The 27,949-nt window shown below is 49.6% G+C and overlaps 1 protein-coding gene across 2 annotated transcripts in view; it reads right to left on the reverse strand.

Moving 5' to 3' along the window:
* Mad1l1 (mitotic arrest deficient 1 like 1) overlaps nt 1–27,949 on the reverse strand; it is a 313,118-nt gene that overhangs the window by 68,365 nt on the left and 216,804 nt on the right. For both annotated transcript variants that reach the window (XM_070033421.1, XM_070033422.1), the window contains exon 16: nt 16,949–17,156. In XM_070033421.1, the coding sequence (XP_069889522.1) occupies nt 16,949–17,156 (208 nt within the window). The remainder of the gene's footprint in view (nt 1–16,948; nt 17,157–27,949) is intronic.

Consider the following 27,949-nt stretch of genomic DNA (forward strand, 5'->3'; position numbering starts at 1 on the left):
TCCTGTTAGGACTGGCTAGTACATCTGACACTACCTCCTTCCTCCAGCTCCTCCTCCATCCTTGCTACAAAGGAACTCACTCTACTTTATTTAGCCCTTGTAGTTTGTGGGAGGCCAAGTTTAAAGGCAATGGCTGAACTTATTTGATAGTGCAAGTTTCAAGGCAGCACAGCACTTGGAACTGTGGCATGTATCTTGCTGGCTGCTTTTAGCCAAATTTATAGTGAAAATCAACAATAAAGAGGACAGGAAGATTTAGAATTTTGCTGCTTGGTCAGTAAGGAGGAGTACATGTATTGGGGTGGTCCAGGAGGATGCCAAGAGCTGGCACCAGTACAAAGAAGTTGAGTGCTTAGCCCCGGGACAGTAAGAAGGATGCGTCCAGGTTACCTCAGAACCTGGCTCAGTAATGGAAAATGCTAATTTGCTTCAAAACACAGAACTTTCGAAAGAGAGCCCCTTGGTGCTTCTCCTACACAAGACTGTTTAGGAAATAACATCCCAGGATGTTTTCTAGCCTTCACCTAGGAAGCATATTGGACCTCTATCACTATGTTTCAAGTGAGCCCAGGCACAGCTTCTGCTGGGAACAGACTTGGCATTGCCATGGTGATGCTGGTTTTCTAGGCATGCAGAATCCAAAAGTTATGGGCTCACAGGTGGTGTGTGGTGAGGTCAGAGCCTCTGCAACATACAGTGAACAGGGCTCTGAGAGTGACACAGGAGACCCAAAGAAGGAGGAGATGACTTGATGTGCCATGAGTTGGGCAGTTGGGTTCTCTACATATTCCCATCATAACTGTTCTCCCCTCCACAGGGCATCATGGGTTGTGAATCTACGACATTGTCTAAGTTGCTCATTTCAGGTATTTCTCTATGGTGAAGGAAACCTAACACCAAGGATGGATTGAACTTCTGGCAGGCAGAGGTTTTCCTGTCTATCCATACTGCACCCCAGGGCTTCATGAGGCAGACATGGAGTGCTGAATGGTACATAACTGAAGAGTGTCCCTGACATCCAGCTCTAGGCTGCTCATAGTGGGCCCTTAATAAACGCTGCTTTGGTGACTGGCACAAGAGCTCAGCTTTGGGAATCAGAGATGCAAACTTGAGCAAAGGAAAACAGACAGAAAATATGAAAAAGAAGTATCCCCGCAGGAGGTGGAAAACAGAAGAGCTGAGGAGGGGACAGGAAATGAGGGCAGGGAGAAGGGGCTTTTCAGGGCAGCCCCTCATTGAGAAAGCCTGAGCAGACCTGAGAGAAGTAAGGGGCAAGGCTTGGGGCTACCCAGGGGTGGGGTGCTGCTGACACAGGACAGAGAACTTGACTGTGTGGAGATAAGAGAGGTCTCTGCTTGTTTATGAAAACCCGAGGAAGACACTGGCAAGTTGATTGAGAAATGTATATGGACTTGCAGGTCATCTTTCAAAAGAAGGCTGGAGGAGGATGCATGTTGTCTGGCTCCTAATCTAACCACAAGGAAAATATTAACTGTTCAGACTGAATGGAATTGCTGTAGGGTCAAACAAACAGGTCATCAGAACAGAAGAGAGAATCCAGATTGAAACTTACACCACCAATTGCTTCTCAAAGTCGATGTAACTGACTGAGCAGGGTAAGACAAGTCTTCCAACAAATAGTGCTGGGTCAGCTGAGTGCAGAGGATTCCGTGAGAACTAACCTCATCCACCTCAGCCAAAATCAATCCCCGTGACGTCAACAATCTCAAAGTAAACCCTTCTGGAAAAAAAAAAAAAAAAACCCGCATCGACTACAATGCTGGGGTTGAACACAGATTTCTTAGGACAAAGCCTTCATCAGAGAGGAAAAAGTTGATAAATTACACTTCATCAAAATTAAAACCGTTGCTTATCAAAAGAAAGCATTAAGAAAATGATTAGAAGACAAACAATCCAATTAAGAGCTGGGCAACGATTTAAGCAGACATTTCACTGAAGTAGATATATGGATGGCTAATAAGCAATAAAAATGTGTGCAACATCATTAGTCATTAGGGAGACGCAACCACAATAAGATGTCACTTCGCACCCATTAGGATGGCCATAATCAAGACGACAGATACTGACGACCACTGGGGGATGTGAAGCATCAGGAACTGTCATGGGGGATGGAAGATGCAACACAATTAGGCACTTTCTGCAAGACAGAAGCAGAAGTTTGCCCAACACAACCAGAAATCCTACTCCTCATCCTATCCATGAGAAGTGAGACCCCCCCTGTTCATACACAGACTGTGTTCCACAGCAGCATGACCCACAACAGCCCACAGTGGAAACAACCCCAATGTCCACAGCTGTACAGACAAGGCAGTGCTGACATGTGCCGTCACAAGGGCAAACAGCAAGAACATTACTCAATGGAAGAACAAACGCAGACATTTTATAAGATTCCATTTGTACAAATGTTCCGAGAAGGTAAAGGGATGAATACAAAAGATACAGAAGGGCAAGCGACACTCTTCTGGATGACAGGCAAGCTCTAAACCAGACTGTTGTGATGGTGGAATTCACTGTGGTCACAGGAATTCTATTGTGAATATGAGAATTCTATTCTTTTCCACTCTTATTGTTGCAAACAGTCTATTTTGTCCGCATTCAACCTCCTTCATCCTCGCCACCAGCCCAACCCCCTCCCTGCTAGTACCATCTCACCAGTCTATTTTTCTTCCCTACCCATCCCCCCACAGGACAACAGTGTCCACTGTTTCTCTGTGCTGCCCTCATCTGTCCTTGAGATCAAACACAGGAATTCTCCCACTCACAAGACACCGAAGTAGAAGTGTCAAGCAGAGATGAACATGAATTCACACTGCCTGCCACTGAGTCAGGACTGGACCCTACACCACCTACTGAGTCAGCACTGAATCCCAGTACTGCCCTCTGAGTCAGGATTAAACTCTATCACTGTTGAACCAAGACTGAATCCCATTCCTGACCTCTGAGTCTGGACTAAACCCCATGGTCAGGAATGAACCCCATCACAGCTTGTTTTGTGGCAGATTAAGGATGAGGTGCAGGGTCTCATGTGGCTCGTGAGTGGGGAGGGCCTCACTGCAGTCCCACACATGCCTCCTATCTGAGCCCATCATGGCACCCCTGGAGCCCACCTGTATCCTCTCATGTCTGGGGGAAGCCCAGGACCTGCTCTGCAGTAGAGGAAGAGAGAGCTGTAGCAGTGCCTGGATCAAGCTATGTCTTAACTGGGGTGAGTGATTGCATCTAGGTTTGTGTCTATGCTCAGTATGTTGTGACAGATGTGCATCCATGTTTGTGGGTGAACACCTGTGACTGTGCACTCTCTCTCTATACCTGGCAACCAGATGTCTGGTCTTATTTCCATGTCCCTTGCTCTCCTACCCATAAAACAGGAGAGTGGTCTTTTTGTATAGAACTAAGGGTTAGGTTGGGTGACGTAAAGTGCCTACCAGGCCAGGTGTGATTGGCTCATGCCTGTAATCTAAGCTGCACAAAGGGTGAGATTTGAGGACTGTGGTTCTTAGCCAGACCAAGCATAAAAGTTCAAGAGACTCCAACTCTAATTAACCAGCAAAAAAGCAGGCCTGGAGGTGTGGCTCAAGTGGCAGAATACCATCCATGGGTGAAAAAGCTTAGAGCTCCAAGCTCTGGGCTTAAGTCCTGGTACAAGTATCAGAGAGAGGGCAGGGGGTGGGGAGAGAGAGAGAGAGAGAAAAAGAGAGACAGAGACAGAGACAGACAGACAGAGACAGATAGACAGACAGACAGACAGACAGACAGACAGGGGCGGGGGAGAGGGTTGGAAGCTCTGCTATGTATTCCTACACGTCAGGCAGGATAGTGTAGTGGTTGTCATTGGAAAGCCCTTCCTCCTCTTTCTCACATGGATGCTCACAGCCTTCTGTGGGGCAGAGGTGGTACCCCACTCTCCTTGGTCTCCTCAGTCCCTCAAAGGGCCAGTCATCTTGCCCTCTCTGGTCCATAATCCAGATACTGCACAAACCTTTCTGCTGTGTTCCGTCCATGGGCTCCAAGTTCTGGGGTACTCATGAATGTGAATTGGGCAGACAGGCTGCACAGGGAGTGGAGGCCTACAGCATGGAGCTGCCCAGCATTACCCATCCTGCTGTGCCACAGAAAAGGGATCTGCAAGCCAGCCACTCACAGGTGCCTGTGAGCCAGGCCTCAATGACTTCCCCTTCCACACAGGGAGCTAGGCTGCTGGGAGGTGCTGGCCGTGCCTCTACCTTCCAACCCACCCGGGCCCTGTGCCCAACAGCAGGGAGGACAAGGCTGCAGTGCTCCATCAGGGCCAGGACTCCAGGGCAAATGCTTGTCACTGTGTCAGGCACTTAAGAGCTCCCACTCCAACTAATGGTTTAAATGAAATCACACAGAACCCCTAATTGGGTGCTTGGCTTGTGTTACCCAGCAAAGTTTACAGACATGCCAGGAAGAGGAGGAAAGTGAACGGGTTAGACAGCTGCTCTCTTCTGTGCGTGAGCGAGAAGTACTCAGCAGTCTCTGGTGTCAAGCACCTCTAAGATGTAGACCCATGTGGCTGTCACACAGACACACCACCACATAGGGCCCACTGCAAAGGGGTCTGGGAATGGAGGGCGGGGGAAGGCCCTTAGGTGGTCAGTTCAAGGTGAAACAGCAAGAGGTGGGCTAGTGACCACAGCCCTACGAAGAGGAGACAGGCAGGCTGGCACTGACTGTGCTTGGAGATCTGAGGTGGTTCAGCTGTGCCAACAGCATGTCACTGCCTGAGGACCACACAGTCTCCAGCTCTCCACTGAAGAGGCTGGTATGGAGGGCAGGGGTGAGAAGAACACTGCATCCTGTCTGTCCTAGGTTGCAGCTCCAGGCCACAGCCAAGCAGGGGCCCTCCCAGCCAGTGCCTTATCCCCATAACTTGAATTCTGGGCCCTCTTATTACCCCAACCTTTCCCCACAGACCAGCCCCGCCCTCCCCCCCCCCCCCCCACAGGCCTATAGCCTGCTCCTCTTTGACCCACCCAGACTGTCCTCTGTCCTACAACCAAGGCCAGCTTCCAAGAGACTAGCATGGTCCCAGCCAGAGCCACAGCTGAGTCTACCCGGAAACCGTGCCAGCATCAGACCCTCCACACTCTGGCAGACTCCCATTGGTGTCTCAAACTGGTTCTAGAATTGCTTACCCCACATGTCTTGGGCACTGGCAGTTCAGAGTGCATCTCCCATGTTGGCAGCCCTGGCCCGAAAATGGCAGTGTCTAGTTTCAGTAGAGCAGGAGGCACCTGCAACACTGAGGATTAAATCCCATGATCTGTACAACTCTGATTACACACCTAATTGATGGTCCTGCCCTTTACCTTTTATCACCTGACATGAGAATAAACACACAGCGTGGAGAGACAGCACCTGGGTCGAGGTAATTAAAGCCCATGGTGTGGAGGGAAAGCTCGCAGGGCTGGCATATGCTGCCTCTGCACTGAGCTGGCTCTGGAGTTCCAGATAAGGGCTGCTGAAGCTGGGCAACTCCTGGCCGCACACAACACAAGCAGTTTCATAGGAGCATGGTCATGGGAGCCTATGCACATTTGAGGAAGGAGCTCTGGGCTGTGCTTATTAGCGGGTATATCCCTTGTGCCCAAGGACCCGAGGCCTGAACACATCCCAGCCAGGATGATGTCCCCATCCCATGGCTCCTGCCTGGAGTCTGCCCAGGGCTGCCCAGGGTGTCTGACCAGATCTCACCACTTAACCTAGGAGCTGTATGGCCTGGCCACCTATGGGAGGGGACACATAGACAATAAGGCAGGCACTCTGCGTAGGTCACACAGCTATGAGGTAGTGGACTTCTACACAACTCTCAATCCTGGGCTACCTTTCCAGCCTCCTAGGAAAGCTGCTCAGCCTCAGCTGTTCCCAGAGGGACCTGGCCTCAGGCCTTCTTCGCCTTCTCCCTTTCCTGGGGTGAGGTCTGGGGTCCTGCTGTTTCAGGCACAGCCTCAAACCCAAGTTTGTTGGTCACCACTAATGTGGTTGAAAAGCCCAATGTTCGCAGGCTGGCATGTGGTAGTGCTGCTGTAAGGAAGGGCAGAGGGAGAGAAGTCAGGGTAAGGCTAATTCTGACCAATAGCAGTCCTAAGGACCTACTAACAGTAGACTCGGGCTTCTTGTGTTAGCCCTCTGCTAACCTCAGCACTAGACCTTGAAGGTAGTGCAAGAGGCAAAAAAAATGAGCCTAAAGGCACAGAAGAGGCTGTGGTGAGAGAGCCACCATGAGGACAGCCAGGTGACAGTACCCTTGCCTAGATCCCTGGCCCTAAAGGATTGACCCTGAGTCTGCCCTGTGTCCTGAGTGTTCTCCCCAGAGCTGGGAAGGGTCCTGCCCAACAAGCCTCTGGCTTCCCAGCTCAGAAACAAATGCTATGAAGCAAAATCCTATCAAACCCATTTACAACTTCAGTGCAGTTTCAATGGAAAGAGAACCTTTGTGGCTTTTTCTTGAATTTGACAAAGTAATTCTAAAATTTACAACCATGTACCAGTGAGTTAACTTCTCTTAAGTGTAAAAACAAAATCTCAAAGCACAGAAAATACAACTATCAAATCACTATAGAACTTTCTAAACTTAAATGTAATGGAATTAATAGATGAGGCTCCAAAAATATAATTTTTTTGTGCAAAACAATCATTTAGAGAACTTACAAGGAGATTGGGGATGAGGGTCATGTGGTAGAGCACCTGCCTAGAAATTGTGAGGCTCTGAGTTCAAACCCCAGTGCCACCAAACAAAATAAAACAAAGCGCCCTTCTCCCAGCTAAGTTCCCATACTATATAAAAGAGGTAAAGGCACAACGGTTGTGTTCAGAGAAACTGACAAGAGAAAGTAAAAGTGTTTTTCCTTAGAGCAATCTATCAAAGGCACATTATATATAGAGAGAGAATTTTTACTTAAAAATGGGTTGAAGTGCAATGGCTTTCCATTCATTTTTAAAACCATGCAGTAAGGAAACTTTTTTTTTTTTTTGGTCAGTTGTTGAGCCTCTTTGTGCTCAAGGGCTAACACTCTACTACTTGAGCCACAGCACTACTTAATTGAAGATAAGTCTCATGGGGACTATTCTACCTGGGCTGGCTTCAAATTGCCATCTTCAGATTTCAGCCTCCTGATTACAGGTGTGAGCAACTAGTACCCAGCATAAGGCAACTTTTTTGATGTACAGTTCCACCAAATCTAATACAAGCATAGATTTGTGTGGCAGTCCAAATTACGATTCCTGAGTCCCATCACGGTATCACCTGCATCTTGCTGTGTGGCACACAAGTATGCCCAAGGCTGGTAGTCTGTTCCTGCACTGCACTTGCCTTATGCCCTCCCTAGAGTATCATAACCAGAGCTCTCCCACATGGGCATGTGTTTTCCTATGGAATGGTATTTCACTGTGCAGTGCACCAGCTGGGCTTTCCATAGCCATGCAAGCATGTAGTCCAATTCTGGGAAAGAAAGGTCCAAGTCCAGCCCTGTCTTATACCATGGGGCCTGGGGCAGTGTGGGGGCAGCATGCAGTGGGTGAGGCTGATCGAGGTGGGAAGGTAACATGCTCATGTGGCTGGCATGGCCAAGTCCTGTGGCAAATCAGGGGGAGGGGCATAACTGGCTTGGGCAGAGAGGGCAGTGTCTTTACTACACTGGTCTTTCTAACTGCACGTGCTATGGCCCGCTACCCATTTACACCCTGGCACCATGCCAATGTCAGCCCAGCTGTTACATCTACACCTTGGGTTCCATTTGGGAACTGTAAATGGAAATGGTTGTGTTTTTAATTGCAGTTTCCAGGTGCTCCTTGCTGGTACTGAATAATGCATAGCAAACAAGTGCCTACCGTACGAAGGGAGCTTAGTATATGTGTAGGGTTCAAGACCACCACACAGGCCCCTGGCCTCAGGTTAGCAGGCATTCCTAGAGACTTCCATCATATGCCTGAAAAGAGGAGGTTCCTCCTTCCTTCCTAGTCTGCACATCCTCTCTTCCTTTATCTTCCACCTCTGTGGGGGTCTATAGTATGTGTATACTGGGGAAATAGATGCCCTGGTCTTGTTTCTGATCCAGAGAACCTTTCCTAGTCTCTCTAGTGGGTCTGGTTCAGATGTAGGCTTTCTGTAGACAGATTCTTATCTCAGAGAGGAAGATCCTAGCTTTCTCTAGCTTGCCCAGAGCTTTTGTTATGAATGGAAGCTGTACTGATGGTCTAAATGGTCATGTGATTTTTTTTAAAAGATTAGATCAACTGATGCTCACCACCAATAAGCCAGCCTGTGGTTCTGAAATAAAGAAACAAAACAGATTCCTGTGGTTTTCTTTTTCTTTTGTTCTGTGGTTCTTTTTCAGTCTTGTCAATGGCTTTAAACTCAGTGCAAGCGCATGCTCTAAAGCTCACTGGGAAGGCTTCCTCTCCTATGTCCTTGAAGAACTAAATGGGATGCTCTCATTTTAATTCAAGTGCTTGGTAGAATCTGCGAGTGAACCACTGGGGTCTGGAGATTTTTGCTTTGGAAGATTTGTGTTATGGATCCAATTTAATAGTAGTCAGGCTCTGTGTTCAATATGCTTCTCCTAGTCAAGCTCTTTGCCTTGGTTTTGTTGTCTGGTTCTGTACCACCAGTCTAGACTCAGGGCATATGGAACCTGCAGTGAGCAAGGGCAGCAGTGCCAACACTACCCTGGATTTCTAGCCTGAGAAGCAAGTGGGAGAAACCCACTCTTCTTGCCTTGTTCTCCTCCTGACCACCCTGTGGAGGAGAGCTGCAGTAGTGCAGCTGCTGATGTCCCTGCACTGTGGACCTTCACCCTGGCATACAGGAATGAGTCCATTGCTTTCTTCTCTGGCACCACTGCTGAAGCTGGGAAATTGTATCACATGGGAGGGCAGGTTGCTGGGTCCTGTTGAGGGAGCTGTTGGGAGACAGGACTTCTTTGAGTGGCGTAGGGGTGGGACCCTACACAGCACAGCAAGAATTTCTGAGCTGAGCTGAGGGTGAGAATACTACCCAGGATACAAAGTGGCCTGCATGGAGCACAGCATTTGAAGACCGGAGAAGCACAGCAAAGTCTGAAGCCCCAGTACTGTGAGGAATCTGGCAGGCTACCTGCTAACAGCTTCAGAAATCAGCATGCTGCACCGATTTGACAAGGACCTTGAGCTTCCTAACACGGTACTCAATATGTGCAATATGCAACCTAAAAGTAAGTGGCACATGGAAAATCAGGAGAATGCAGACATGCAAAGGACATGGCCACCGGGCACAAGCCAGGTGACAGACGCCAGCATCTTCTCATGCAAGACTCACAGAGGCTCGAGAGGCCATGTGCTAGAAGCACTCTTCACTTGTCAGATGCAGGCTTGGAGCCATCACATTTCCTGCTTGGTCTCTCTGCACCACAGCCATCACATCCATATACTGACAACCAGTGAACCCAGTAGGCCTAGCTTTGCAGGGCACGTCTTCCCGATACTTGACTGACTTACAAATATTGCTAGATGTTTGGTATCTGAGGGGGTCTGCCTGAATCGTGGAGGGGCAGCTGTCAGAATGGCCGTAGATTACTCAGAAACCACAGGCAGGCAGGGTTGCTTAAAAACCAAACTAAGTAGAAGAAAACTGCTGGCCTGGAATCTCACTCCTGGCTGCTCTGCCCAGGAACTGCCCTGGGGACCTGTCAGCTCAGCCACTGTCACCCTGGGACCCGCAACACTAGGATGCCAGGGGTGAGGCTCAGAGCAGAGAAGCAGCCACTTCATCAGACTGGTCATAGAACAGAGTGAACCAGCACTTTCATCTCCTTCAGGCCCCTCTGGTTCTATCCTTGTACTTTCATTTCCATTGAGGAGTGGAGTGAGGCTTGGGAGGTCTGGCCCCAGGGGGATGAGGACCATGAGTTAAGGTCAGCCTATACAGCTATGAGTGGTGTGCTGATTTCAGGAGCTTGAGTGTCAGCCTCGCTGGCCACCTTCTATAGCTCAGGCAGCCTCTACTGCAGAGGGAGGCAGGGAAAACAAGTCAAGGCTAGATGCAACAACCCAGGAGGACTAGGAAAAGCAGAAGTGTTGCTCTTTATTTTTATTTTTATTTTTATTTTTGTCGGTCATAGGGTTTGAATTATGGGCCTGGGTGCTGTCCCTCAGCTCTTCAGCTCAAGGTCAGTGCTCTACCACTTGAGCCACAGTACCACTTCCGGTTTTCTGGTGGTTCACTGGAGATGAGTCTCATGGACTTTCCTGCCTGGGCTGGCTTTGAACCTTGATCCTCAGATCTCAGCTTCCTGAGTAGCTAGGATTACAGGTGTAAGCCACCAGTGCCTGGTGAAGAAGTGCCATTCTTAATCCAGCAGGAAGGGCTCAAGAATCAGCTCCAAATCAAGGCACTCCCCTAAGGCAGAGCAGGTAGAGTGTGGAAGGAGGACTCTGTGTCTACCATCACTGTCATTTCTCTCTCAAGACCCACTGTGGGCGCCCACACACTCAGACAGTGACAGATTAGATCACCTTCAATGTGTCGCTCTGATAAGACTAGATTGTGTTAATATTAATGCATTGCCTAATTAAACCACAATTAATAATCTTGCTGGCACAGCAAGATTCAGCAGGGGGCCATACAAGGAGCTGGGAGCCAGCTTGGAGAGGTTGGTTTCAAGCTTCTGCCAACAGGGGCCATTAGCATGGGCTGCCTCAAGATTCTTTGTCAGAGAATCCAGAGAAGTCACCCAAAGGCTCTGCTGGCTGACCCCAGTACTGTACCAGGAGCAAAGGCCACCTTGTTTTCTGATCCAGATCAGAGAAAGCCTTTGGAAATAGGGAGCTTACACACCGAACGGAGGTCTTGGGTGTGAGTGTGGGTACCTTGCTAAGTAAAGGGAAGCCACTGTGCACGCAATGACGATTTTATTTTCCTGCTCTTTCTGGTCCCTCACTATTCACAGAAGGAAGAGACCATCCACCAACCTGAGCCCCCTGACCAGTGACAAGCCTGCTGCTCCTACCTGCTGGCCTTTGCCTTGAACAAATGTGGGAGCCCTGGGAGGGCTTGTGGACTACTCAAAAGCTGGTGAGACAGAAAGAACAAACTCAGTCTCCACTTTGGCCGGTGGTGCACTCTGCAATGGTAAGTCATGGTCAATTGTTCACAAGCCTTGGCCTGTGGGTTCACCTGTGTGGGGCCTCAGTTTCCTCATAAGCAGGCAGAAACAAATCTGAGTGAGTAGAGTGGCCATGAAGACATGGACAGGCTGGAACATGAGGGAACCCCATCAGGAGCAGAGGAGATGGGTGAGAACTGTCAGGAGCATGGCAGCACACCTAGGTGGCTCTTAGGGCTAGGGATACCCCTTCCCGGCCAAATATATCCTCCATCCTCTGTGACTGCCTCCCAGTTCCAGCTGGAAGCCCTTGAACTATATAGCCCCAGGAGTTAACCAACTACTCCCCCAGACCTCCTCCCAGGTGCTCACTTGCCATGGCAGACTCTGCTACCTGGTCTCCCTCAAGAAGGAGCTCTTATGCACTTAGAGGGCAGGCAGCTATGGACAAGGCACAGGCTTCTCTGCATCTGCCTGCCTTGCTGTATACTCAGAGAAGCCTGCACAGGCTATGCAAGCTTGATTTTGGCTTTATTCCTTAACTTCGTGCAAAATTCACCTTTTAGAGTCTAGTAATGCTGGAGACTTGTCAGGGAGCAGCATCTCCCACATCTTGCCTTCTTCCTTTACTGAGACCTTGTCCTCCTCTTCCAGCCCTTGTGCAAGTACTAAACAGCATCTCTCCAGCCTCTGAAAGCATGCCTTCATCACCTGTTCTGGATTTGTCTAGGTGCTCCTCACTATTTTCCTGACAGGGATATCAAGATCCACCCCTTTCCTCCCCATGGAATTTCAATATACTATCTCAGAATTTTGCTCAAATCAAACCTCAGTATTCCTGTGATACTGTCAATGCAGACCAGAGCTGAGCCACAGAGGAAAAAATAGAATTATTTTTGCCCCTTGCACATCTTTTGGCTTACCATGGAGCTAACCATTGTCTTGCTTTTCCACTTGCTTAGTTTCCTTCTTATGTTCTTCTGACTAACCTGGACACCTCTATGCCAGTCACCTGCATGTTTCCTGATCTCTTCTGTGGGACAGTAGACAAACATGAGAAATGCATGTGGCACACAGGTTGGGGAAGGTGGCTACGTGCCACCAGAAGCAGCAGCCCAGGGACCAAGGGACAAGCGTCTACAGCAACCTACACCTGGCCCTCACCTCTGGAGGAGTCATCTCCTCTCTAGGCCTCTGAAGCATCATGTACTGACCATCTTTGTTCTCTGAGAAAGTCTTTGTGTCTCAGGTCAGTTCTGGCTATGCTGTTTGCTCTAGGATCTCCCTCCTCTTTCCTAGAATTCACACCCACTTTCTTTGGCTTAGTACTCCTTCGTTTTGCTACAGTGCATCCTCAAATAACATCCTAAGAAAGGAAATGTGGGAAAACGTAACTGTGTGTGTGTGTGAACATAATCATTCACCGTTAAGGGGACCCATAGGGCTGAAGCTGAAAATCACTTTCCATTAGAAATATGAAGGTATTGCTCAGGCCCTATAGCTCCATGCTGCTGCCGTGAAGTACTGAACAGGTCTGGCTGCTAGTGTTTTGTTAAATGTCATATTGTTTTCCTATTTGGAAGTTCCTGAGTCTTTTCTGTCTCCAAGTTCCATGATGGTGCACATGAGAAGACCTGCTCTCATACACGCAAAGCACCTCTGAGCATCCTCCACCACACCAAGTCAGCCTCTTCCACTTAGAAACTTTACCTGAACACCTCATGCATGGACTCCTGACTCCCTGTTTTCTTCTTGGAAGGTCTGGGGATCAGCCCTTATCTTTTCTTCCCATTTCCCCCCTTTCCATTTTACAGTTCTTTTGTTCTTGCAGATAAATTTTCTCAATTGTAACTCATAAATCATTTACTAAGATTTTCGTGTAACTCTCGATGTTCTTAACTCCCCGGAGCTCACTTTCTTCTTCCTGGATTCCCTGTGGTGCCTTGTTCTCATGGTTACTGAAGAGCCCTTTCTTCCCTTGGTGGGATCTAGGCTACAGCTGTGTGCAGCAGTTTTGGCTCTGCTGGTCAGCTCCCTCTGGAACCCACTTCTCTACTTGCTCATTTCGCTGTTTCACAGTCAAGGTCTTTTCTTCTTGCAGAGAGTCTCTTCTTCTGAGACTCACAGGTTATTCATTCATCATCACGAGGGATGGGGAGTATAGGACCCACAGGGACCTCGGGGTAGCAGAACTGGCAACCTGTGGCTGCATCATGTAGAAGGGCTGAGCTGTTTATCTGGGAGCTGCTGGCCTGCTCAGCTCCTCCCAGGGTCTTTCCCCCTTTACCTGCTGCAGAGTCCCCTAGGGCCTATCTGCATCCAGCCACCCCAGGACATACTCCATCTCTGGTCTGGGCCTCTGCTCAGCCTCTCCAGGGCACAGAATCTGACTCACTTAGTCAGTCGTGGTTTGAGGATCTATGTTTCTCAAGTTCAAGGCAGAAGGGCTTCCCCCACCTGCAGCCATACTTTGGAAACTAGTACTCCAACACAGTGAATAGCAGGGCTTAGGTTTTTTTTTTTTTTCTCTTCCCAAGGGAGTGGTATCTGCCAGTGTACCATTGGGAGACCTGTTGTGAACTCTCTCCCAAGTACTCTAAGCCAGACACTCTCTCCAGAGCTGTCTGTCATCCATCTACTGTTCCTATGGGCCCTCTGAGGACCAGGAGTGGTAAACTGGTTCTTGCTACATACATGACTTAGATTGTTCTTTCTTTCTTGAGTGTAAGTGGCCATTAGCCACTTGGTCCCCTAGTTTCCAAGATGAAAAGCTGCATATTCTCGCCTTCTCCAAGTTTTAGGGGGCAGAGAGGTGGAGTATAGCACATGAGTCCAGCTGGTCCCAGGGCTCAGATGATGGCCCTGTTTCTCAGCCTCCTTCCCATCCTCATCTCTGCCCAAGCCTGCCACAGGCCTCCCCTGGCCTGGGCCTCAGCTGCCCTCCTTCTGACTTTCAGTCAACCATGAACCTGGCTGAGTCTATAAGGAACTATTTAGGGACTTCTCAATTACCCCATGTGACATGGAGCCCCATTTTCTCAAGCCCTTCCCACAATACTGGGTGCCAACATGAGTAGAGGACCAGTGACACAGCCTGGCAAATCTTACTGCATAAGAAAGCGAGCCTGCTATATAGACAATGATGGTGAGGCCTCACCTCAAAATGTTTACGTAAGTAAAGATCCACCTAGAATGGTATGTGTTTGCATTTGAAGCTCTTACACCTGGCAGAGATACACACACACACACAGCACAAGGTAGGAGGGACACCAAAGCGCACACACACACACACACACACACACACACACACACACACACACACACACACACACACACACACACACACACACACACACACACACACACACACACACACACACACACACACACACACACACACACACACACACACACACACACACACACACACACGGTAAGAGGGACACCAAAGCTTGAAGACAGGGATTGGATCTTTATGACCAAGGCCAAGAACAAGCAGCTCTGGGGTGTGGATGGAGGGTGGCGAAAAGTTACCTAACATTGCCTATAGCTTACAGATGACCTCACGAGTGCTGTGCCATTTCTGTTTTTCACCTGGGCCAGCCATAACACCCTCCTTCCCCTCTTCACAGCACTCCTCAAGCTGGCTGGCAGGGTGGGATGGCCTGGCAAGTAAGCAGGCTGGGGGAACTCTATGGGGAACAACTGATAGGCTGGTGATCAGGCAGGTGCAGGTGCATCTGCTACAGTGGTCTCCCTGTGTGGCTGGTGCCCTGGGACCTGGAGCCACTGGTGCTGAAGGAAGTGAGAGGTGTCAAGCTGGCTGGCAGGGTGGGATGGCCTGGCAAGTAACCAGGCTGGGGGAACTCTATGGGGAACAACTGATAGGCTGGTGATTGGGCAGGTGCAGGTGCATCTGCTACAGTGGTCTCCCTGTGTAGCTGGTGTCCTGGGACCTGGAGCCACTGGTGCTGAAGGAAGTGAGAGGTGTGAGTGGGGAGAGGTAAGGAGTGTGAGGGCTGGAGCAGTGAGGAACAGAATGCAGCACCTAGAGACTGTCATCCTTTCCACTGTTCTGGTGGCAGAGAGGTGGCCTGGGCATGTTTCTAATGTGTCTGCATGCTCTGATCTACAGAAAATGGGAGAGGACTTAAGGGTCAAGTATAAGTTCCTGCAGAGAAGCAAAACAAATTCTGAAAACTGGGATAGAGGCGGGTAAGGTGTGAGGGGAGGTGTGCACTGTGCTCACTGCTCACAGGCAAGACACGCAGTATGTAAGGCCAATAAACCTCAGATGTGAAAGGCCCAGCATCCCACTGCTGCTGGCACTGCCTGGTGCTTGGCTGAACTCCAAGGAGATTCAGGAACTCTCCCCCTGCCACCACCAGTTTTACAAGGACACAGGCACAGATTAGAAACTTGCACAGTAAGACTATTGGAGCTCCAGGGACCACAGAATGCTGGCAAACAAGACTAAAGACAATAACAACACACAGCATGAACAGTTATGGAGTACCTACTGTGGGCCAGGCTCTGCAAAGGGACCTGAGACATTATAGCCTAAAATCTGACTGCTGAGGCACAGAAGATGCAGGAAATGGCAACATATGACACAAGGAAGTACATGGATGCCTCTCCAGCTTGGTCCTGGCTGCTCCTTGGCACCAGGCCCTGCTGAGTAGTGAGTGTCCCTCAGCTGTGAAGACACTGCCTTCAGGTGGGAGCACCAGGAAGAAGATGACAGAGGAGTGACAATGACAGAACAATCTGCTCCCCACCCCCACCCCGCACACCAGTCTGGGCTATGTGTCTCAGGCAGGGACCCAAGATAACAACAACACCCCAGCTCAAAGATTCCCAAAGGAAGTGCTGAGTACCTTCACAGAAAACAAATATGCAACAAGGAAATAGGAAAGCGTAATACAGGATGAAAAGCAACTCACAAACACATGTGACATCAAATATCAGGAAAACAGCCTATAGTTTGTGCCTCAGCATTGCACTCTGGCACTATCCCCTAGACTGAGGCAAAAACAGTAGTCTCCAGGTGCTAGAACCTGGTGCTGACAGGATTGCGTTCCAGGCCACTGTGGAAGAGCCTGGCCAGGGGCCTTCCTCTCAGGTCACCCCATGGCCCTGAATGGAGCAGGACTAGGCACTGTCCATTGTGGAGAGCATGGCAGGTGCCTCAAGCCCCTCAGCCTTCCTGGGGCCTTGCCTGTGTGAAGACTGAGCTGATACTCCTCTCCTTTGCACAGATGACCTGCATTTCTCTGTGCTGTAGAGTGACACAGCCAGGGCAGGACCTGGTGACTGCAACACTCTCCAAAGCGTGGCATGACAGACTCCAGCCACCACTCTATTGCATTGGAAGTGACAGATGCACGTTCCAAGGATTGTTACCCTGATTTACAGACTGGAGAGGGCAGCGAGAGGCACTGGCTCTGTGCTGGTCTCGTTCTTCCTTGGCGTCACAGGCCTGATGCAAAGGCCCCCGGGGCTCTGTGAAGTGTGCTCAGACCAGTGAAAGATGACTCTGCTTTCTGGGAGGATTGGATTTACTCTTGATTAATGGGGCACATACAAACTGATAAATGGTATTAATTTGCTTTAGGGGGTCTGAGAAGATCTTAGCCACTTGCTGCTGCACTGCCGTTTGACTTGTGTCTGCCGCCTACAGCATGGATGACTAACCCTGTTTGCACATCTCCTGGGGAAGAGGCTGTGTTTCTGCAGGACACACATGTGGCCAACCTGCACATGTGACTGATGTTCAGAAGGGCTTGCCCACTGGATGTCAGGGGCCGGGTGGAGAAACCTACCTGTCACCTCCTTGGATGAGGGTAGGCCAGCGACAGACTCTAGATCCGTGGGGACAGGGCCTCCTCTCTCCAGGGCAAGTAAGAGCCCCTGCAGCCGCTCACACTCCTCCTGCAGCCGGTCCCTGTCCTCACGCAGGCGCTGCTTGGCCATGCTGGTGGGGTTCAGGCTCATGTGTAGCACTTTGGTTCTGCTCTGGTCATAGTCGCCCTGGGGGAGAAAGCACAGAATAGAGGTTACCTTGGGCTGGACCAGATCCATGAGGCTTTAGGAATTGAGAGAAGTGAGACATTCACCAACAGAAAAGTTTTGGTAGCCAAGTAGGAGCTTTGTGTTGAATACGATGCACACTGCATGGCATGGGGAGCTACATCAGCCCAAACCCCAAGGTTCTCATACTGCTTGCTGTGTGGCCAGGAGAATCCCTTCATCAGCCTGGGTTCTGATCTATTACCAATCAGGGGTCACATTGTTATTCAGTTTGAATAGTCACTGAATTGGTAGAAGAAAACCAACCAACCAACTGGCTCATCTGTTGGGCACTTCGTATGTGGAAATCCATCCATTGGTCTTGAACACCAATCCTAAGACCAAAACCATGATGCAAATGTGTGAGTGCCTGGGCTCACTAATTAAAGTGAGGAGAGAAAGAGAGAAGTGAAAGGGGAGGGGGGGGGGAGATGGGAGAAGAGAGAGAGGGGGGAGAGAGACAAACAGGATTGATCTTTACAGTAGATCTACAGCCACTAACATTGTGTGGTAGCAGAGAAAGAGTCTACCAGAACCCTTGTGACTTTGACCTTTTGCTATACACAGACAGCAGCCTCAGGGGGTGACAGATCTAAGTATAAAAGATTGAACCTTTAAGAACATAGAAGAATGGGCACAATGGCTCATCCTTAGAAGAGAGAAATCAGGAGGATTGTGGTCCCAGGCAAGCCTGAAAAAAAAAAAAAGAATGTGAAACTCTATCTGAAAAATAACCTAAAGGAAGAAAAGGCTGGGAATGTAATTCAAGAGGTACAGTGCTTTCTTAGCAATTACATGTTTTGAGTTCAAAATTACCAGAAAAAAACTTCCAACACATTAAATAGTATCTTTGTGACCATGGAGGAGGCAACGCCTTCTTACACATAATTGAAGACGTGGTCAGAGTCCCTGCCTGCACATCTTCCAGCCTCCTAAGGGAGCAGAGAGAGCATCTACTGTTCACAGCACCCCATGCTCTGGGAAAAGAGGATGGGTAGACACACTGCTTAGTGAGGTAGCTCTGTGCTTCAGGACTCAAGCTGCTGTTAGCCGCTGTGCCTCCATCTCTAAAGCATAGTGCTACCTAGCCCAGGCTGTGCCACCTAAGGCACTTCACTGGGGGCCTGAGCCTGCCAGTTCCTGGCCAGTCATCCAGAGCCCCCAGGAAGTGGGTTCACAGATGAGGTAGAATAGGCAAGACCCAGGAGAGCCTCGCTGGGCATCATGTCGGGAATTAAAGCATCCTCACGTTTTCACAGCAAACTGCTACCCTCCAAGTCCCCTAATGAAAGAGTCAAGTGGGGTCCAAGGCCCACAGGCTCTCCAGCAATTGCACAGCCACCGCAAGAGAAACTGTGTGTGCAAACATGGTTCCCGAGGCCACCTCCGGGGCTCTTCTCCAGGGCAGGGGAGGAAGGGAGAGGCCACCCAGCAGTGCTAAGGAGGAGGGAGCCACAGCAGGGCCAGGGTGAGGGAGGCAGGGCAGGAGAGGATTTGCCTGGATCTTCACTCTTCATGGGTTTTCTGAGAACCTTGTAAACCCCGAAGGATGAAGAGACTCCTGGAACCCCTGCTGCTTCACAGGCTGTCAGGGCTGAAAGGGATTGTTATTTCATCCAATTTTAACAGTCTGGGAAGATAACCAAGTGTGTGAAATCCATCGCCCATGCCTGCCTCAGGAGAGACTTCTGATGGCAAATGCTGGCTCTTGTCTTCCGGGGCCTGGGCCTTAGCCTTCCTCACCCTTGAGTAGAGTTGGAGCAGCCAGGTCAATGTTACCTGTGGCTCAATGGCAGACCTGGGTTCTCTCACCTCTTGTCTGTCCCAATTACCCACCGTTTGGCTGTGGTGATCCAACAGCCAGAAACAGGAATGTGTACGCATATGTGTACCCATGTGCCAATAAAGTAGCACCAGAACTTTATGGAGCTTTCATGTGTCCCAGAACATGCTCTTATATTCTTTTTTTAATAATATTTTTATTGTAAAAATACTGTACAGAGGGGTTACAGTTACATGAGCAAGGTAATGATTACATTTCCTATCAAGCATTGTTACTTCATCCTTTGTTTTTCCCCTACCATCCCTTCCCTCCCACCTCCACAACTACACTCCCCTCCCCCACTTACAATTGTTTAACAATTGTTTACAATTGTAAACAATTGTTAAACATATTAAAGCCTGATACTGGTAGTCACTCTTGTAACCCTAGTTACTTGGGTCAAGGATCAGAGGATTGCAGTTCAAAGCTAGGTGAGTCAGTAAAGGTAAAGTTCCCAAGACCCTGTCACAACCACCAAAATGCCAAAAGTGGAGCTGGTAAGCACCATTCTTGAGCAAAAAAAGCTAACGGACAGCACACAGGCACTGCGATCATGTCCCAATACCAGCACCAAAAAACACTGTTTCTGGTGTCTGCACTGTCCAGGTTAGCAAGCCAATCTTTTGGGCCTTCTGCTGGAAACAAGGGCAGTGAGACCCTGCATACACGCTTCCCTGACTCTGAGACTCCTGTCTCCAGGGCAGAGCAGTAGCTCTCCAATGCCTGAGAACCATGGATTCTGGCCTTGTGGGAATCTCTGGCCCAGATCTCCATCCTTCTTCCCAGGAACTCAACACTGATGCCCATCTGGGAAGAGCCCTGTGCACGAACAAGACTCAGAGACACAGGGACTGTCCTGAGGACACCAGCATGGCTAGGACAGGGTTGTACCTCCGAGGAGCAACCTGCTTCCAGTCAGGTAGGTATGTCCAGCAATCCATGAAAGCTAGCATCTTCCTCAGCAGTGGCCATGGTTATCCAGGCTCTTGGACAACCAGTGTAATACTGATGTGGAAAAGCCCCGCACTCTGTGAAAGGAACAGGAGTCATCAAGCCTGGTGACAATTCTGTCACCAAGGCAACATATCACTCCACCTGACTCCCCATCTCTTCTCTTTAACAGCTCTTGCTCCTAAGGTGTATATGTGTGATAGTACTGGGGTTCTGAACTCATGACTTTGTGTTGGTTAGACAACTTCTCTACCATTTGAGCTGGGCCTCCAGTCCTTTTGCTTTAGTTATTTTACAGATAGAGTATTGCATTTTTGCCTGTAGTGATCTCAGACCACATTCCTTCTATTTACGCCTCTGGCATAATTGGGATTACATGCATGTACCAGTATGCTTTGCCCTTAAACCATTATTTTACTTGTCCTCTATCAGATCAGGTCTATGAAGTCAGGGCTGCCTGTCTTTTTCCCTACTTGTCAGCTCTGAGATTTGTGCCTGGCATGAGTGTTAAACATGTATTGAAAGGATGGATGATAATCACAGCATTTACCAGAAGGCATTCCTGTGAGCTTAGAAATCAGACTTCCAACTGGTTAACATAGGTGTGAAGTAAAAACCAGCAGGTATGCAGAAAGGACTAGCCTCACTCCAGATGACTCCAATAGGCCCTCAGCAGCTTTTCCTGCTCACTGGCTCACTCTGAGCTCTGCCTCAATCATAGTGGGGCACTCAAGAGTAGGGTACAGGAACCCTGCCGTGGAGCTGCCCTAGTATGCAGGTTGAGCTGACAGCCCTAGCCTGAGAGCATTCCACCATACCACACGAAAGCAAACTGAAGACAAGCAGATGGAAGCGGCCATCTGTGTATCCTAAGGAGCTGTCACAGGGGTGGTACTGCCTGGCTGCATGGTACATACTCTCACTCAGTACCCAGCAACTTCCACTGAGGCTGGGGACAGGATTGTGTTGGACCAACCTGACAAAAAGGGGCTTCAGAGTCTGGATTGGGGCTTGTAGCCAAACAGCAGAGACCAAGGGGCCACAAGGACAAGAAGATGAGCTGTGGGTATCACTGATGGCCAAGGCCAGCCCAGCTTCATCACTGCTCAGAGGGACCCACACACCACTCACTACTGGACACTTCCAGCTCTGCACAAGGGTGGGTCAGCAGCAGGGTACCAGGTCACTGTCCTCCCAAATGGAACTATTCAATTCAGGTATCCAAGGATGCCAACTTCTGTCCCTGGGCACTTATAAAACTTACTACTGGCTGTGGGCTCAGGTTGGCTGGCTTGAGAATGACCAGATAGCCATCTCCCAGTAGAGGCAATGGAGCCACTGAAAGGAGGTCAACAAGGCCCCATTCCTGGCAGCCAGAGCCACAGGAGAAGAGGCACTGCCTTCTCTCCAGGCACACTGCTCCCCTACTGTGGGCCCAGGGCGTGCTGGTGCCAGCATGAAGGAGCGCTGTCCAGGGGGCTGGCACTGTGCAGGATGAGCAGATGGGAGAGAGTGAACAACTTTGCTGAAATCTGCTGCTAGATGACAGCTTTGAGGAAGAAAGGGGAAAAATGGCTGTAATCTTCTGCTAAAATTTGCTGCCTTGTTTGATTCACAGCTGAGAAAACTGTTGAGACACTGACGAGAATCTCAAAAGAAAAAGTTTGGGACCTTCCTTTGATGCAGTGGTGCAATTATTGACTAAACAAAAACATTTCACTTGCCGAGTGAGCGAGCGAGCTGACATTTTCTGCTAATGACGGCAGCTAAATAAGAACAGGCAACCAGTGGGCAAGGGGGGGTGGAAAAGATAGGGCAGGGGCCACAATTTGACCACTGGCAAGTCTACCCTCTGTTCTGCTTCTTCTGGACCACACCTGTGGACAGTTATCACTGAGAGGGATCCCCATAGGGGGCCCAGCAAGCACAGACCATGTGTCCCAGGACACATGAAGCCATGTTCCTTCTCCAAAACAAGGTGCCCAGGACAGCCCAGTGGTGTTCCAGTCCTGAGGCTTGAACTTGGGGCCTGGATGCTGTTCCTGAGCTTCTTTTGCTCAAGGCTAGCTCAAGGCTAGTGCTCTACCACTTGAGCCACAGCACCACTTCTGGTTTATTTATTTATTTTTGGTGCTTAATTGGAGATACGAGTTTCATGGAGTTCCTGCCCAGGCTGGCTTTAAACTATAATCTTCAGATCTCAGCCTCCCGAGTAGCTAGGATTACAGATGTGAGCCAGGGGTGCCCAGCTTTCTATAGGCTTCTATCTCTTGTTAAAGTTCCCCAGAACTGAGATGCCTAGCTGCTGCTCTCAGTGTCTGCATCCTGGGACCTATAGGTTGTAGATATACAGGGGGAACTTGCTTCACTTCTCTTGCTACAGGATTAAGTTCTATCCCTCACTTGTGATGGTTTCTAGTGATAGGGCTCGACTAGCTCTTTAAAGATTTGCTTCTTCCTCAAGAACCAGGATCAGGATGAGTCTACCTGATCTTACAGGTGTACCTGCTGCCATATGGGCCTTCTGCCCTCAGTGGCCACTGGGAGGTAGCTGCCCCGGGCCCAACTGCCCCTGGGAAAGTCCAGGCAGCAAGCTGGGAGGGAGGGCTGCCTGCCACCCGGTGCCTGACTCGCATATCAAGAGACCCTGCTGGAAAGAGGCAGCAACGCGAGGAGAATTAAAAAGCACAGTTAAATAACTGCCAATCCTCATGCATATTTATAAATCATCCGGCCTCAAAACTAAATCAATACTTCTCCTGGCTGAAAGAAACAGCTCGGCAACAAGAGGCAGGCAGCTTTCAGTTGCCTGCTGGGTCTGGGGGCAGGGGCAGAGCTGGGCCAAAGAGGCACAGGCCAAAAGCCCAGCCCTCCTGATCCTGCCAGCCACTGTGTGGCCTCCCTAACTGCATAAACCAAAGCCCAATCTGGCAACTCACAGCAAGGTCCAAGGAGGGTGTGGCTAGGAGAGGTGGGTAAGGCTAGGGCAAGAGGACCAGAAGGGCCTAGCCTTAGACAGTCCAACCAGAGCATAGGACAGGACAGATTCAGCCAGCATGGACCCCATGGAACACCCAAACCCAGACTATGACAATGACCATGACAGGCAAGGGGAGCCAGGGAGGATCTGGATGTTCTTTTAGGAATCATAGGGGGAACTCATGCCAAAACCTGGCCTCAACTCTGTACCATCTCTGATCCTGGGGTGCAAGCTTTGTCAGCAACAACTTCCCAAGGAAAGAGTGACATAGAGATAGGCAGGGGAAGAGGGGTGGCCTTAGGCAGCTGTCATAAGAGCCTTTGTGACCCTCTGGGGTACGTGGACAGCCCTGGGCTGAATTTTAAGACTCCAGTTGCTCTAGCACTCCACTGCCTCAAACACATCCTGATGTGTGCTGCTTCTGAGACAACTAGGGCAATTTCCTCTGAGCCTCAATTTGCTCATCTGCACAAAGGGTACTACTGTGCAGCCCACCAGGGTCTCAGCAAAACCAAACAGGTCAGCAGATATAAGACCAAGGTCCATGACAGCTTTGCAGTGATGCCTGTGGGTCCTAGGAGAGCACAAGCTGAAGCGCTAGCTCTGAAAGCCATGTTCCCCTCTGCTCATGTGCCTAGGTGGCTCCACTTGCAGAGGACCTTGGTCCATCTTCAGTTCCACTCTGAGGAACCAGGCCTTCCCTAAAACATCTCTGAGAACCAAAAGGCGTCAGGCAACCTTCTTGATAAAGCACTGAGTACAAAATCAGGCCCTTGAAAAAGACAGTGAAAACTTACCCCCTGTTGGCTCACAGTAGCATGGCAGAGCAGAAAGTAGGCACTGGCAGTGAGGACAGGAGGTGCATGAGGCCTGACTTGCACAGAGCCCAGTGCCCCTGGCCATGGCACTCATGTGCCTCAAAGGGCCCCTCTGGTAACCTGCAGGTACCTGTAGGTCCCCTGTTCCCCTCATCTTTACTATCTTAGCAAAAACCTGTTTGATCTATTTACCTTCTAACAAGCTCAGAAACCAGAAGAATCCCAGAGCTAGCAAAGCCATATTGCATCCCATGGCCACAGCTTTGTAGTGCCTCCCTCGTAATACACATAGTGCCATGTGCTTGAGTTGTGCCTACCATCATCACGGTAGCTGTGGCATGAGAACACCACCCCAGGGGAGGATCTGGACTTCAGAGATCTGCCGGCAGTGACAGAGCTAGAGGCTGCTGGAGTGGTTTCCATGTCCCGGATCCACACTACTTCCTCTGCCTCCTGTGAGAAAGAGGGAAAAATCCCTCCTCTCCTGTCTGTATTTGGGCGCCTATCTCAGCACTCCCACAGGTTCAGGCAGTCTGGACAGAGTGGTAGAAGGAGCTGGGACTCAGCTCTACCAGCTATAGCCTGGTAGGAGCTCAGGACCCTGATGTTGGCCTTGGGCTGTCTAGAGCTGAAGATGACCATGATCTCATTGATAGCCACAAATGCAGCCATCCTGCTAACGAACCATGCATGGCTGTGTGAGTAGAGACTGGGATTGGACAGAGAAACAAGCTTGAAACCACTCCCACAGGGGCCTGTATCTCCCACATGCCCTATGCCCCTTGATGACCCACATGTTCTCATCACACTTCCTGACCTCAGCTTTCAGCAGATGAGGACAACCAGCACAGCCAACCACTGGTACTGCAGTTACCTGTGGCTTGCCCAGGACTAGGAGACTTACAAAGTGGAAGGAAGACTTATATATTTGGAAGGGCTGGGTGGTAGCCACTCAGGTTTAGAACCAGCTTTCACAACCCAGACCCCAGGCCAGAACCACTCAACTCCCCCCACCTTCATGGCTCCCATGGCAACCATTAAGCCCTATAGAGTGGCTTGTGCTGGTAGGAGCTTTGGCAAATTCCAAGTGAGGCAGGAAATGTGAGGAAATGGGGGCAGCGATTGGTCCTAGCTCCAAGCCCATCCATGTCCTGTCCAAACTGGGCTTTTCTTTTTTTTTTTTTTTTTAAATTTTTTTATTGTAAAGATACTATACAGAGAGTTACAGTTACATGAGTGAGGTAATGAGTACACTTCCTCTTGAACATTGTTACCCCCTCCATTGTTTTCCCCCTACCATCCCCTCCCTCCCTCCCTTCCCCGAGGTTCTTTTTTTTTTTTTTTGATTGTGATTAAGTGATTACATAATTTCCGGAAATTCACAGTATTGTGGAATAATGATGCTCATTTAAAGTCACAAGTTCATTCTAACTTTCCTGGAGCAAATTGTCTATCACAGTCTGTAATATATAACGGTGCTCACATCAAACTGGGCTTTTCTACCACAGCTCAGGCAGAGCTAGCAGCAGGCACTGGGATCCACATTCTTGGAGGGAGGGGAGGGGGGAGAAGGTAGGTAATCTGTGCTTATGCATGCTGGACTATGGCCCAGGTTGCCCTAGGGCTCAGTGAGCCAGGCCCCTGGTTGGGTAGACTTGGAGAAGCTTTGGTAATCAGGCATCTTCTGCTCATGTGAGCTGCTCCTTAGAGAACAAATGGCTGCCCCAGCCACCTTGCTTGCATCTGGCTAAGAGCTGGTGAGTGCAGGGCCAAAGAGGGGCAGCCCAGATCCCCACAGCATAGATGCTAGGAGCCACCATCTTCTACAGGGTCTCAGTTATCCCAGGAGCTTCCATACAAAGCTGCTGCTTTTTAAAATTGTGAAATTCACAGCACATGAAATTTCCATCTTAATCATTTCTAAGTGGACAGTTCAGTGGCGTTAGCATATTTACACGATGCAGCTGTCACCAGTATCTATCTTCCACAATGTTCTCATTTTCCAAATGGGAATTTTGAATCCACTAAATATTGACCCCTGTTCTCTGCCCAGATCTTGCATCCCCCAGGAATCTGATGTTCTAGGGAGAGGAATCCTAGAGCATTGGTTCTCTGTGACTGGTTCCTTTCTCTTAGCATTCTGTCCTTAAGTTTCATGCACAATGCAGCATGTGCCATTTTCACTGCTTTTTACAGCGTCACCTTATGCAGCCACTTATCTGCCCACAGCCCTTAGGTCTGCTCCATGCTTCTGTGAAAAGAAAATGTGATATTTGCAAGAGTCCTTGTACTTGGGGAGTAGATTGGCTGACCATCTGGTTAAACAAAGGTGTCCCACAGGGGACACCAGGCAGCCCATGAGACATTTCTGGAATCAAGTGCTTTGTCTGCAGCACTAGAGTTGGTTCTGTAGATTCCAAGCCCTCTGGCCACAGGAATCCCTTCACTTGAACAGAGCACCAGGCCCTGGGAGTTCATAGGGCCCCACTGACTTGCTTCTAACATGGATAGATAAGGATGCCAAGTACTGCCTACTGCACAGTGCTCCATGGAGGCTGCTCCCTCTAAAACACGCTACCTTCTTCACCTTCCCAGTGAGGACAGCACAGGTGGGCATTCATGAGATCAGACCATCTGTGCTGCTATTTATCATGCCCTGGCTTTAAGGTGACATGTGATCTGCTGTAAGATACTCACCTCACCTAAAAACGATAATTAGGGCGATGTTGGGCTTTGGCAGTGATGGGCCCCTAACTTCCTCATCTCTTACCAAAAACTTTCTCAAGGACCACATGGACATGAGGAAAGGAGCCACTGAAAGTAAGTGCAAAATTTCTGAGCACTGTCCTGTGGCCACTGGCTACACACCATGCCACCTGTTTTCTGGGTCTTCTGTGCAGGTGGCAGGGAGGCAACTGGACTTAGGGCTACTGACAGGTATGAGGTACCACACAGCAGGACCCTCAGATGTCCTGTGGGCTTGCCAGATTACCTCTGTTCCTACCTAGCTACAATTTGATATGCAAGGGGTTGAATGGCAGTCAGGGGGCCCAAGAGTCCCATAGCTGGGACTCAGAGGGACCACAATGTCAAGGAAGGAGGATGAGGCCCTTGCACACTGGCTGCTCCAGCACGAAGAGCTAGCCAGTGCCTGAAGGATGGTAGGCCCAAGGGCCTGAGCTTCCCAGGAGGTGACACCCAGAGATGAGATAGGGCTTAATATGCAGAGCACGCCATTCTTCTTATAAAAAAAAAAAAATCAAAAGAAATCAGTGCCTGTGGAAATTTCACCACACAAATGCACATCAGCGAACTGGCTTTTTTTAGCCTTCAGCGTTAATAAACATGAACAGCCTGAGCTCACCTCAGTGGGTCTGGACTTTCTTTCCTTCCTGAATGTCTTATTTTACATAAACATCTGCAAAGCAGGCATGGGTGGCAAGGCTGGGCTGAGATTCTGAGCCCAGCTCTGCCCAGTGTGGGGCTGAGCATGCACCTATCTTTACTCTGAATGGAAGGTTTATATGCGCACAGCCACCAAAAAGGAGGCTGCACAGCAACTCCTGGGCCCAGGGTTCATATGTAAATAGCACACAGTACAAGGACAGCTGAAGGGAAGATCCACTGTCATAAAAACAACAGTACCCAGAGTTAAATTCACAAACACATAGGTATCACATTCCAATGGAAAAAGTAACAGCAGTATTCTGGAGTGGGAACCCAGGGAAGATATGAAGTCTAATCACTTTTCATATAACCCTAGTGAAGAGTCCAAATCAGATCAGGTGTGGTTGCTGCCCACACTGACCTCTGCATATAGTCTATAGGGCAGGTGAAATGGGGTCACATGCAGAGGCCAGCAGAGACTAGGAAGTGTGGATTTGGCTATGGCTGAGACACAGGATAGCGTCAGGAGGGCACTCCATATGGGGGTGGAGGTAGGAAGTGGCTCTGTGGTCTTGACAGACATTCCTGACACTTAAGAAAAAAAAGAAAGGCCAATTGGAGCCAACAGAGACAGGGACTTCCCAAGACATACCTGGGAGGACACCCTGAGACCTGACTTAAGGTAGTGATGTCTGGATTCTGGCTTTGTCACCTTCTTGCAGTGTGGCAGGTCAACTATTTCTCTGACCTTTAACACAGTGGAAGTGGTGTGATACTGCAAGGCATCAGGAGGCTG

The sequence above is a fragment of the Dipodomys merriami genome, unplaced genomic scaffold (genome assembly GCF_024711535.1).
Source record: "Dipodomys merriami isolate MVZ:Mamm:240054 unplaced genomic scaffold, mDipMer1.0.p SCAF_22, whole genome shotgun sequence".
Classification (NCBI taxonomy): Eukaryota; Metazoa; Chordata; class Mammalia; order Rodentia; family Heteromyidae; genus Dipodomys; species Dipodomys merriami.